This window comes from Salvelinus alpinus, chromosome 10 (genome assembly GCF_045679555.1).
Source record: "Salvelinus alpinus chromosome 10, SLU_Salpinus.1, whole genome shotgun sequence".
NCBI classification, from domain to species: domain Eukaryota; kingdom Metazoa; phylum Chordata; class Actinopteri; order Salmoniformes; family Salmonidae; genus Salvelinus; species Salvelinus alpinus.
Window position 1 is genome coordinate 32,101,875 of NC_092095.1, and position 13,999 is coordinate 32,115,873.

The 13,999-nt window shown below is 44.2% G+C and overlaps 1 protein-coding gene across 15 annotated transcripts in view; it reads right to left on the bottom strand.

Annotated features, from left to right (window-relative positions):
* LOC139531912 (protein scribble homolog) overlaps positions 1-13,999 on the bottom strand; it is a 107,590-nt gene that overhangs the window by 35,638 nt on the left and 57,953 nt on the right. For all 15 annotated transcript variants that reach the window (XM_071328875.1, XM_071328864.1, XM_071328863.1 and 12 more), the window contains exons 2-5: positions 2,694-2,811; positions 1,374-1,452; positions 448-537; positions 111-167 (exon numbers count right to left, since the gene is read on the bottom strand). In XM_071328875.1, the coding sequence (XP_071184976.1) occupies positions 111-167; positions 448-537; positions 1,374-1,452; positions 2,694-2,811 (344 nt within the window). The remainder of the gene's footprint in view (positions 1-110; positions 168-447; positions 538-1,373; positions 1,453-2,693; positions 2,812-13,999) is intronic.

Below are 13,999 nucleotides of genomic sequence, written 5' to 3' on the forward strand. Positions count from 1 at the left end.
TGTGCTTCAAATCACTAGTCATATCATCAAGGAGTCCTTTTTAGGAAACAACCACCTTTGCTAGCATGGAGGGAGGCTGGGAACTATGCCAGGCTAAAGAGGGCACTTACGTGGGCAGGGACTTGAGCAGGTTCTCCCTGAGCTCCAGCGTCACCAGGTTGGCCAGGCTGCAGGAGAGAGGGAGGAGGAGAGGTTAGTCAGATGGGGTGTCTGCTGGTCCTGGTTAACTTGGCATGGCGATGGGACTCGTCCATCTGGTCACTCAGAGCAGTCAGTCTGTCTGTCTGAGAGCCCACTGTGTCATGTAATTAGGCCTGTACCAGTGTCTTTCATTTTACAGAACGAGGAGTTCAAATGTTTAGAGCAAGAAGGAAACCCGTGTCGGAGTTCAAATACCCATTCATGCAAGGTGGTTGGTCTGCATATTTCATTGGTGTGTGTACTTACTTTCCTATGTCGTTGGGCAGTGTCTGCAGTGACACGTCGTTGAGGGCCAGGTGGGCGAGCCCTCGCAGCTGAGTGAAACCATCAGGCAACCTAGTGATGAGGACAGAAGACAGGAAAACAGATGGAAAGGGAGAAGGAGCGAGCGCGAGAGGGCGGAGAACGAGCGAGCGACCCGGGGGAGGGAGGGATCGAGCGAGCCGGGGAGAGAGAGTGAGTGAGACGAGAACACGAGAGAAAGTAGGTAGTTTCTCAATGGCCCTTCAACACCAGCCCTTGAAGCAGTTGGAATAGCTTCCTCCCCTGCCTATGTGTGTGTCCCAAATGGCACCCTATTCCCTTTATTGTGCACTACCTTTGACCAGGGCCTGTAGTGAACTATATAGAGAATAGGGTGCCATTTGGGACGGACACACATTATGTGCCCAGATCCATCTGACAAAGCACTCACCATCACCACTGCTGCCAACAGTTATTTTCCTATTCTATAGGAGGAAGCTGCAGCAGGGAGAGGGTTTGCCTTGTCGAGCATTCCACTTCTATACTTAATACCATGCTAGTTTCTGGGTCAGCGAACAGCGTACTGTAGCCTCACAAAGCCTTGTTCTCCTCTAGACGTTTTGCTCATGTACATAATCTAGTACTGAGAAAGGTCCTGCTCTGAGCCTTTGACACATCTGGGCGACAACTTGAGATATAAATATATAGCAACTTGTTAAAATATTTCTTTGTCCACTTCATTGTTTTGGGTTGTTTATCTTCAAGGCCATTATGGAAAGAAAGAATGAATCACAAGTATGACAATGAACTACTGAAGTGCACCTCCCCCCACGTATCTCAAATGATAACTTGGTATGGCCCAGACATTTCCTCAAAGGCAACAGGAAAGACAGAGAGAGAGAGAGGCGGCCCTGGACTGATCCACTAACCTGGAGAGGGGGTTTCCACTGAAGTCTGCAATCTCCAACGCCTTGCAGAACTTAATGCTCTCGGGGATCTCAGGAATGTCTGCGGAGAGAGTGAGTGGGGGGGGGGGGGGCACACTCAGCACGATAGACACAGACAGCGGGGTCACATTCTACTGAGACCACCATTTCAGGTTCCCCTCCCTTGTAATCACTAGCAGATGGGCTGGTGATGATGGGAGGGGGGACAAAGAACAGGGATGGATGGGGCAGAAAAGAGGACGAAGAGAAAAGGGAAACCCCTTCACCTGTTCTCATTGACAAGACTATGATAATTACCATATTTTTCTTTCTTACATGATCAGACATTCAAGTAACAGTCAGTGTCGATGTCATCAGCCTGATCGGTACCATTTAAAAACGCTTGACGCGCACACACACACACACACTCTCTCTTTGGGGGACTACATTAAGGTTGGTCTGTATCTGAACCTTAGATGTATGTATACTGCCAGAACTTGGCCCTAACCTAACCTACACATAAGTATGAAATCCATGCTAGGTTTAGGAGCCTGGTCCGACACATGGAGACTGGTTAGTGTGTTACTCTCCTGGGCAATAGAACCAAGGCAGCAGTAGCTGAGCACAGATGGACTAAGTCGTTAGGCCACATCTCCCACAGCTCTTGGCTCGGCTGGCAGCCCCTGATGCAGTCGGTCTGTGGCACCAGGACAGATGTCTCATATAAACACTCCCCACTATATAATATTTACATCAAGGACACAGAGGGCAACGACAACTAGGACTAAATAAACCAGGAAACATTTGAGATCGGTTTGACATATACGATCGAAGGTGGCATTGACTAGAGCGCCTGGCATTGGTTTCTAGGTGGGTATATGTAGAGTTTAAATCCCAGATCACTTTTCTTACATGCCCTTCTGTCTCCGTGTTTAACTAACAGGGCTGGCAAGGCCAGGAGTGAGTTGGGACATTGGTGAGTCGAATGTGTTGTTTTCAGCTTGTTGGTGCTGTACTGTCTGCCACAGAATCTGTTTCTATTGGTCTATAAGGCAATTGCCTGCTTGCTCGTATTTTGTGAAGCTTGTCTGCCCATGAATGCAGGTTTTAGCTCTAGGTCTTACTTTCTTGCTGGTTCTCTGAAAGTGGTGTTTGCAGCATGCTTGCCAAAGCAGCATTTGTTATTTATTAGTTGGTCGTTAAAATAATTGTCTGTTCATTGTGGTCATTTGCATGCATGGTTGCAATATGCTGGTATTGAACCTGGTTTTGACCCCAGCAGAGGAGGCCACCGACCGAGTGAGTGTGTGTGTGTGTCCTAACCGTTTCTGGAGATGTCGAGCTCCACCAGCTGCATGAAGTTGGCCACCTCAGGAGGGAGCCTCTGGATCTCATTGTCACTCAGGCCCAGCTTCCGCAGGTTCAGAAGTCTAAAGAAAGGCTGAACAGACACAGGGAATTACTGGGTTAGGACAACAAAAAGCTTGGACAAAAGATAGATTGTGTTTTGAAACACGTCAGCTTTTAATAAATAAAAGAGCACCTACGCATTGAAAAATGCCATCAACGTTTCCTTTTTGGAATAGGACTTTACCCGGGTCAGACGATGACCCCTTTCCATCGAAGCCTTCGCTGGCATATCTAAACTCCCACTGGGTTAAGACACTTTCAAACTGCAGCATGTATGCTAAACCCAAACAGTCAACTCAACATTTGTCAATGCGATCAAAGAGTTGGAAGGGTCACCTAAATGCAGAGCGTTGAGCTGTATATCGTGCTGTTCACCAGAAAAGTTCGATTGTGGGACTTTTGATGCAGTGCACAATTTATCAGCATTTCTACTAGCTCAATTCTCTCCACTCCATCAACCCCTCAAACCACACTCTGTAGACTGTCAAACCCCAGGTTGCAAACACATGATCAGAAATATACCACTACACAAGTCCCTGGATTTTTACCAGAACAGGCCTAGCCTACATCTTTCTTCAGGATTTCTTTGAACCGATTCCATCGGCATGTCCCTAAACCCCTCCTCGCGTCGCTATGGCAATGGCGGACAAATAAAAGTGGCTTTGGATAGGAGAGCTCTGCTCAGGCCCGTGCTGCGTTGCCAAGTATTTTCACAAGAGGCTGGTTGTTGAAAGGGTAGGGGACGGCATTCAGAACATTCCTCCAGCAGGCAGGCAGCACCGGGTGGCTGGGCGGGCAGGCGGTGTGTCCTCTGCTGCTAGCTACACAGCCTGGCAGGCAGGCATAGGGAACGGGTTCCCAACTATGCAGCCATTAAATACTCAATCATCCCCGTGAGTCTGCAGCCACAGAGGGCCAGTGTCTGCCTGGGCAATGAGGGCATCATTGCAATCAAACAATGTGAAGGAACTCAGACATCCATGATTCTGAATCAGAATACCATTCCAAGTCACCAGGAGACATGGAGCCTGAACCAAACATCTACTTTGATACACTCAACTTAACATGACATATTGGATTCCCTTGAGTGAAAGGCATCGGTTTATGTGTTTGACATGATTAACGTGAAAAACTTGGAAATTGCTCACTGGTTCCCACCAATCAAGATGTTTCACAATTCCACTGCAATACTCCTGTCTCTAGGGGAAGTTGCATAAACGTTCTTAGGCATATCGATTGAGTGAATTGAGGCCTCCCTTTGTGCTTCGTGGTGTAGAGTTTCTGGCCGACAGGCAGCAATGGAGTGTAGACAATATCTGCATCTCAAATGGCATGCTATTTCCTACATAGTAGACTACTTCATAGGGCTCTGGACGAAAGTAGTCCACTATGTAGGGAATAGGGTGCCATTTGGGATGCAAACAATATGACATGCTAGAAAACAGCTCTAAAATTAAACTGCCAGAGGGAAGAATACTTCCTATTCTCTTAGTTAGAATATATTCTATTTGGTTGGTACCGGGTGGTGAGCTGCACTCTCTCACCAAGGAGTGTGTGCACGTGATGGAGAGTGTGTGCGAGCACGAGAGAGTGAGTAGGAGTGAGTGTGTGCATGCGTGTAGCAGGGCCAGGTCTGGCAGCTGGCAGGGAGAGCTGTTGTGGGTGGCGTACGGTGGCTCTGGCAGGTGAAAGGCATCAGGTGACCGGAAGAGGAAATAAGAGCCAGGGGACCATGTGAACTGCAGCTCGGGCCCAGATGGAAGACAGGCCCAGAGAGAGCAGCCACCCGCTCCTGGCATAACAGTTTACTCTATAGCCATGGGAGAGCACGCACACACACACACACACACACACACACACACACCCCTTCGTATTCTGCCAACCAACAGACAGACGTTCAACAGGAGTCAACTAAGTTCATGGACACAGAGACAGACACATTTGTTCAACGGTTCCCATATCAACCACATGAGTCAGGACAACAGGAGACACCAAAACAGTTGAGGGGAAAGACTCCTCCATGCGAGACCATACCAATGTAGATTAAAGCTTCTTGATATGTTCCATACCTCCCTCCCCTTCCCCTCTCTGAGTCTGCGATTCCAAATGGACCCTATTCCTATGGGCCTTGGTCAAAAGTAGTGCACTACAAAAGGAACTAAGGTGCTATTTGGGACACAGAAAGTCTCTCCAGAACCCAGTCAGTGAGGGGCAAACTGGCCTGCCGTAATGCAATCAGTCCCGAGAACGGACGATTATGCCCCACTGACAAAGACGGCCATTCAGTCCGCTGCAGAGTGGCCAGCCAACACAGCCGCATCACGGTCATACAGTCTCCTCTCTGGTGCTTCTACATAAAAACGCCCATCCCCGAGTCAAGTCAGAGAAAAAAAAAAAATTCTTCTCCAAAACGACAACTTGAGGGAGTGTGCAAACGCAGCTATTCTGTGTTGAGCGGTTAACAAATAAATAGGTACTGCTCTATGCAGAATTTAGAGTTATTAATGTAACTTTAGTGGTTGTACAAACGTTGGGCTATATGTTTTGATTTTTAATACAAGGCTGCATGATGAGACTAATGATGATTTGAAAAAAGTTGCTTGAAAAGGCATGAGCTCTAGTTAGTTTTTTTGCGCAGCCTGTAAAGACTTTATCAGTCTCTCATTCACAATTTGACAAGCACTTGATAATGCCTCGAATTTCTCGCCGGCATTCTCTTTGTGGTGGTAATGCACCCTAAAAAAAATCCATGCCTTTCGCGGCCCGGAGTGCTGCATTGTGCCCTTCACCATGGGTGTGCTGCGCAATTCGAAGTGTCTCGCATGGCACTCAGTCACGTGATCGGAAACTTTCTCACAGGCTACAAGTGAAGACAGACATCAGGAACGCAACTGTGCGCATCCTTATCCAGTTCCTGAGGTGCATATTGAAAATATTGGCAGAACAGTCCACATTTTGTCAGCCAAAAAGATGAGTAGGCCTAACAAATAGCAAAAGCACTAGCCTATGTCAATCTACTATCCCCCATAGTACAAAAGTCGACCTATTCTATGTAGAGAAGTAAATATTCCAAACATAGTCGGGGACAGTTGTAGGATGCGATAAATCCCAAATGAATATAACCACTAGCATTAAAAAAAATAACATTTTTATGCAATGTGGCTGCCAACAGATCAGAACGTTTAGCTTAAAATGCTGATGGCCTAATAGTTTATTTCTTCACATAAGCACAGCAATGCGCACATGGGAGTTGGCTATAAAAGCGAATGTTCCATTTGCAGGAAGACACCATTATCAAAAGTGACCACAAATGCAACTATGCATGTAATGCTTTTATTATAAAAGGTGCATTTTTAATGGTGAAAATTATCTTCCCCAAACTTGAAACTCACTCGCTGCTTATGTACGCCAGTTAGGCTCTACACCTCTTGTAAAGCGGATTAATGTGCTGAATTGTTAGAAGTTATTTGGCAACTTTAGTTGTGATACAAACCTTATTAAAACATATAGGCCTATGGGCTAGGCTACATGAGGTGTGCAACTATGATTCGAACAAGTATTATTTTTTTTTAAAGGCATTGTTTCTTATGCTGGCCATCATTCACAAGTGATAAAATACATGTCATCTATGCACTTCAATAGCGAATGGAGGACGCTTTTCCCGTGGTTTATTTTCAATGTCAGCCAGGTAGGCTATACGCCTGTGGTAAATATAAGCAATGTGCTTAATATTAGGAAAGTTGAGAAGTAAATAAATAAAATATAATAGGCCTAGCCTATAGAAAACTGACGGGATCCTCTTTTTAGTAAAGGCCATCACTGTTTTCTCACGCAATTGCATAGCCTATAGAAATGTTGCGCAACATGAGCTCATGGGCTCTCATGAAGTGTTTGATTAGATTTTCAATCACATTTGCATTGATGTCAGAGTGATTAGAGGGACAATAAAAGTGCTGAGTACCAGGCAGTTAGCAAGTTTGGTAGGCTACTAATGACCATTAGCGTGAAAAAAACAGTCATGTGGAATTTGACTACCTTCATGACTAGTGACTGCCGGTGTGGCGGTAATACGGTCTAGAGGTCGACCGATTATGATTTTTCAACGCCGATACCGATTATTGGAGGACCAAAAAAAGCCGATACCGATTATTGGAGGACCAAAAAAAGCCGATACCGATTAAATCGGCCGATATTTATTTATTTGTAATAATGACAATTACAACAATACTGAATGAACACTTATTTTAAATTAATATAATACATCAATAAAATCAATTTAGCCTCAAATAAATAATGAAACATGTTCAATTTGATTTAAATAATGCAAAAACAAAGTGTTGGGGAATAAAGTAAAAGTGCAATATGTGCCATGTAAGAAAGCTAACGTTAAACTTACTTGCGCAGAACATGAGAACATATGAAAGCTGATGGTTCCTTTTAACATGAGTCTTCAATATTCCCAGGTAAGAAGTTTTAGGTTGTAGTTATTATAGGAATTATAGGACTATTTCTCTCTATACGATTTGTATTTCATATACCTTTGACTATTGGATGTTCTTATAGGCACGTTAGTATTGCCAGTGTAACAGTATAGCTTCCGTCCCTCTTCTCGCCCCTACCTGGGCTCGAACCAGGAACACATCGACAACAGCCACCCTCGAAGCAGCGTTACCCATGCAGAGCAAGGGGAACAACTACTCCAAGTCTCAGAGCGAGTGACGTTTGAAACGCTATTAGCGCGCACCCCGCTAACTAGCTAGCCATTTCACATCGGTTACACCAGCCTAATCTCGGGAGTTGATAGGCTTGAAGTCATAAACCGCGCAATGCTTGAAGCACAGCGACGAGCTGCTGGCAAAACGCACGAAAGTGCTGTTTGATTGAATGCTTACGAGCCTGCTGGTGCCTGCCATCGCTCAGACTGCTCTATCAAATCATAGACTTAATTATAACATAATAAACACACAGAAATACGAGCCTTAGGTCATTAATATGGTCGAATCCGGAAACTATAATCTCGAAAACAAAACGTTTATTCTTTCAGTGAAATACGGAACCGTTACGTTACGTATTACGTATTACGTTACGTATTATATCTAACGGGTGAATTAAGTCTGTGAGATTAACAGAACTCATATGGCAGGCAAAAACCTGAGAAGTTCCAGAAAAAATACAAACAGGAAGTGGGGGTGCCATATTTTCAACCAAGCTCTTATTCAAAATACAGAGACATATGGATGTGTTTTCACTTCCTACGGCTTCCACTAGATGTCAGCAGTCAATAGAACTAAGTCTGATGACTCTAATGTGAAGGGGGGGGTCGAAGGAGACAGAATTTAGTATGAGGTGCCATGAGGTGACCATGCATTCAACAGGCGCGTTCACGTGAGAGGCAGCTCTGTTCCATCTCTCAATTGAAGTCGATGTAGTTCTCCAGTTGGAACGTTATTCAAGATGTATGTTAAAAACATCCTAATGATTGATTATGTACTTAGTTTGAAATGTTTCTTCGACCGGTAATATCACTTTTTGAAGTTTTTGTCCGATATAACGCTGACCAGAATTAGCGTTTGGATATGTAAACCAGACGCGCTAACAAAAGAAGGTATTTGGACACAAATAACGGATTTTTTCGAACAAAACAAACATTTATTGTGGACCTGGGATTCCTGGTGTGCTTTCTGAGGTAGATCATCAAAGGTAAGGGAATATTTATCATATATTTTCTTGTTTATGTTGACGCCATCTTTGCGGCTGTGGTGTTTCACTTTTGAGCGCCGTCTCAGATTATAGCGTGGGTTTCTTTTTCCGTAAAGTTTTTTTGAAATCTGACACAGCGGTTGCATTAAGGAGAGGTATATCTATAATTCCATGTGTATAACTTGTATTATCATCTATATTTATGATGAGTATTTCTGTTGAAACGATGTGGCTATGCAAAGTCTTGATGTTTTTGCAACTAGTGAATCTAGTCACCTCAATGTAAACTCAGATTTTTTGATATAAATAAGAATTTAATCAAACAAAACATGCATGTATTGTGTAACATGAAGTCCTATGAGTGTCATCTGATGAAAATAATCGAAGGTTAGTGATACATTTTATCTCTATTCTGGTTTTTGTGAAGCTATCTTTAGCTGGAAAAAATGGCTGTGATTATTGTGGTTTTGTGGTGACCTAACATAATTGTTTGTAGTGCTTTCGCTGAAAAGCCTATTTGAAATTGGACACTTGTGGGATTAACAACAAGATTACCTTTAAAATGATATAAGACACATGAATGTGATTTCTGTTTTTTGAATTTGGCGCCCTGCACTTCGACTGGCTGTTGTCATATCGATCCCGTTAACGGGACTTCAGCCATAAAAAGTTAATATTGCCTGTTAACCTGGATTTTTTTTAGCTAAATATGCAGGTTTAAAAATATATACTTCTATGTATTGATTTTAAGAAAGGCATTGATGTTTATGGTTAGGTACACGTTGGAACAACGACAGTCCTTTTTCGAGAATGCGCACCGCATCGATTATATGCAACGCAGGACACGCTAGATAAACTAACAATATCATCAACCATGTGTAGTTAACTAGTGATTAGGATTGATTGATTGTTTTTTATAAGATAAGTTTAATGCTAGCTAGCAACTTACCTTGGCTTCTTACTGCATTCGCGTAACAGGCAGGCTCCTCGTGGAGTGCAATGTAAAGCAGGTGGTTAGATTGTTGGACTAGTTAACTGTAAGGTTGCAAGATTGAATCCCCGAGCTGACAAGGTAAATATCTGTCGTTCTGCCCCTGAACAAGGCATTTAACCCACCGTTCCTAAGCCGTCATTGAAAATAAGAATGTGTTCTTAACTGACTTGCCTAATTAAATAAAGGTGATAAAATATATATATATATATATTTTATATATATTTTTTTTTAAATCGGCCAAATCGGTGTCCAAAAACACCGATTTCCGATTGTTATGGACACTTGAAATCGGCCCTAATTAAATCGGTCATTCCGATTAATCGGTCGACCTCTAATACGGTCCCCACAACAGCCCTAGGTAGGCCTAGATTAGTCTCACGTCAGTCCAATGAAAAAGCTCTCAAACATTGGATGAATGATGCGACTGATGTTGACATGCCACTGACTGTACCAAGCCAACCATGTTACTAGATTACTGACTTCAACTCATTGTGGAGTCAGTCAGTGAGACCTGGCCACCCATGAGGCCGATGACAGAGAATTGCTTGGATGATGTATACGAGAGCACCCCACAGGAGCAGTGTGTGTGTGTGTGTGTGAGAGAGAGAGGAGTGACAAGTAGCACTGGGCTCTGGGAGGGTCCCATCTGCACCTCCCCAAAAACACAGCTGCAGCCTGTCTTGGCTTATCTACACCCCTCTCAGGGTTAAGGTGTGTGAGTGTGGGAGAGAGAGAGAGAGAGTCTCCTTTCTCTCAGAGATGGTGTTATTCCTTGAAGGCAGCCATAAAACAGCAGATTTCATTTGAACTTGTGGAGCGTACTTCGCCAGGGTTTTCCTACTGTAAATTGACATAACTTTCCAAGCTGCATGAGCAATTATTTACCTGCCAGTATACACACAGCTTGTACGGTTTACAGAGGCTTATTAAGGGCGGTTAGGCTTGATAGTAGCTACTGTAGGTGAGGAAGGAGAACTTAATGTGCATATTTGCGTGTTTATGTGTACGAGCGTTGGTTCATGTTTGGTTTTAGTGGTGTTTGTGTGTGCTGGAATAGAGCAGTAAATCCACTGGGAGAAATGAGCGCGTGTGTGTTTGTGTGTGTCCTGAGACCGCAAGGCCCGTAACCTACAGTGCAGCGGACGTGTGTGTATATACACATATATATACATATACACATATACACACACACACATATATATAAATGTCAGTATGTTGCTGATCACGGTCATTTCCAAGCACAAGTTAGCGGTGAGGTTACTTGGGAGCCCATAAGAAGAAAGCCCACTCCTGGAATGTATTCATTTGTGCTCACCGTAGCAATGTTTTGCAACAGAAACAGGAGTTTCTTATTGGACAAATTCAGGTAGTCCCTCCCCGTTGTGGTACGTTTGCTTCCTAGTGAATACACCCCAGACACAAGGGGTATACCCCAGACTTTGCCTTACACAGCCCTGACCGAAAGTGAACCACAACTAACAGGGGGAAGAGAGGGGTACAGGGACATACAGTAAGAGTGAGAGGGGTATGTGTGTTGAGTAAAGGTGCGTTGCTGAGCTGAGGCGCCATGGGACAGACAGAGGCTTCAGTGTTCTAGTCAAGTGACTCCATTTAGCCTCGAGCTGCTCTCCAATCAAACTATCACACACACACGTAATGTGCAAAAGGCTAATGAAAAACCCAGACAGGTCTGCTGTTCTGTAGTATTCTGTTGTTGCCCTAAAGTTATGAATCTAGAAAAACCCTAAGTCACCGTTGAGCCCAGACAATCAATCAACATAATTTTGAGTGGAAAAACCAGAGAGATTGATAGGTTAATCTCTTTGGCAGAAACACTGACCAAATCAGTGAGGCACAGTTCAAGTAGAGTTTCTTCAACATAGGCTGAGATTGCCTTTCTGGCCTGAATTAACTAAGCGCTCAACCATCTGATCAATGGGACTACTGTACACACATTTCCAAGCTGGCTACGGGGAGGAAGGAGGAAGTGGAATTACATAGCATTGATATTATCCCTCTCAATCCCTTCCCCTCTTTATTTTCCTCTCCGTTTCTCAACCTCTTCTTTTTCATCAGGGAGTGGTACGGGTAGGCCTCAACACATCTGCCACGCTGATCCTCAACACCGGGGCCCCTCAGAGGTGCGTGCTTAGTCCCTCCTGTACTTCCTGTTCACCCATGACTGTGTGGCCAAGTACGACTCCAACACCATCATTAAGTTTAACGATGACAACGGTGGTAGGCCTGATCACCGACAAAGACGAGACAGTCTACAGGGAGGAGGTCAGAGACCTGGCAGTGTGGTGCCAGGACAACAACCTCTCCCTCAATGTGATCAAGACAAAGGAACTGATCGTGGACTATAGGAAAAGGAGGACCGAACAGGCCCCAATTAATGTCGACGGGGCTGAAGTGGAGTGGTCGAGAGTTTCAAGTGCCTTGGTGTCCACATCACTAAACTATCATGATCCAAACACACCAAGACAGTTGTGAAGAGGGCATGACAACACATTTTCCCCCTCAGGAGACTGAAAAGATTTGGCATGGGTCCTCAGATTCTCAAAAAGTTCTACAGCTGCACCATCGAGAGCATCCTGACCTGTTGCATCACCGCCTGGTATGGCAACTGCTCGGCATCTGACCGTAAGGCGCTACAGAGGGTAGTGCGTACAGCCCAGTACATCACTAGGACCAAGATACCTAACATCCAGGACCTATATACTAGGCGGTGTCAGAGGAAGTACCCCAAAAAATGATGACCCAAGTCATAGACTGTTCTCTCTGCTACTGCACGGCAAGCAGTACCGGAGCGCCAAGACCAGGACCAAAAGGCTCCTTAACAACTTCTACCCCCAAGCCATAAGACTGCTGAACAATTAAACAAATTGACAACCAGAATATTTACATTGATCTACCCCTTTGTTTTCACATTGCTGCTGCACACTGTTTATCATCTATGCATAGTCACTTTACAAATTACCAACTAACCTGTACCCCCACACATTGACTCGGTTGTGGTATCCCCTGTATATAGCCTCGTTATGTAATTTTCTTCTTTTACTTTTAGATTAATTAAAAACATTTTTTTTTACGTAGTTCATTTAGTAAATATTTGAACTATTTCTTGAACTGCAATGTTTGTTAAGGGCTTGTAAGTAAGCATTTCACGGTAAGGTCTCCTACACCTGTTGTATTCGGCGCATGTGACAAATACAATTTGATTTGAGTGGAAGCCACACTGGGCAGTGTGGTCTATTGTAGTCATTCTCCTCCGTCTCCTAGTTAATCCAGTGACAAACACTACTCCACCACTCTACTGATCACATCCTAGCTCTACACACACAGCTGGGGGTGAGGGGCTGAAAAGGGGGGAAGGGGACTGGAGGGAGAGAGTCATGGGGAACAAATGCTTTTGTGATGGCCTCCTCTTTCAGGACCCCGGCTGGAGAGAAGAGAAGAGCAGCTCTGGGAGGATTTGGTTGAGGGAGTAACTTGGCCAGTCACTTGAATAGGAGGCCTCATGTCATGACAACACTCATATTATTCTATACATAGCACCAGTGCAGTCTGTTGCGGTATAAACACTACTGTACTGCTGGTTTCCTTCCAGTACTACAAGAATGGTGCTAACTGGGGAAAGAGAAGGAGTAGAGAAACAAACAAACCTGTTGAGGTTCCTTCTGATACTGGCATGTGAATGCATGTGTGCATCCCAAATGGCATATCCAAATCCCTACATAGTGCACTACGTTTGAAAAGTATTGCACAACAAAAGGAAAAGTATACCATTTGGGATGCAGATCTTGAGTCCCCACTCTCCTGTCCAATATCTCAATCATACGTTTGACTTCAATTAAGTCGATTCATGTAATCCATAATATAATATAGGGTGTCCAGTAGGGGTGTAAAGGTTCACCAAACCGGTACGTGTTGCGGTTTTGGGGGTCACACTTGAGGGGAAAAAGAAATGTCAAGTTTATTTGGCAAAAGATGCTAAACTAAAAAAGCACCCCATCAGTGGCCTAAGTCCAGCTTCTGTGACAGCATTCACAATGTTCTTGGCGTTGTCTATTGTGACAGGGATGGTTGTTGTAGAGGTCTTCACAGGTCCAAACATTTGTGAGGGAAGCAGCAGAAAAGTTCATTTGTAAGCTACTTTATTAACCAGAGCTGATAAAGCGAGAGACGCTCTAGCAGGCGTAGGAGGGGCCATGCGGTGTGTGTACTGTGAGCAAGTAACACATGGAGCAGGGAGAGAGACAGCAACCAACCATACCAAGCCAACTCGCGCTAGTATACTAACTTCTAGTTTGTCATAGCTAGGTTATTTAATATGATTATATAGTACCCATCTTGACTGCATCAAACCGAGAGAAGCTAGTTAGCTAAGCTAGCTATCTTAGCTAGCTAAGGTAACTTAGGCTAATTGAGGCGGCATGCGCTTTCTTATCTTACAGTTACAACACCTCCATTCAGATTATTAAGTAGCTGTAGGCTCCTGGTCGTTGTAGCATATCCTTTTCAT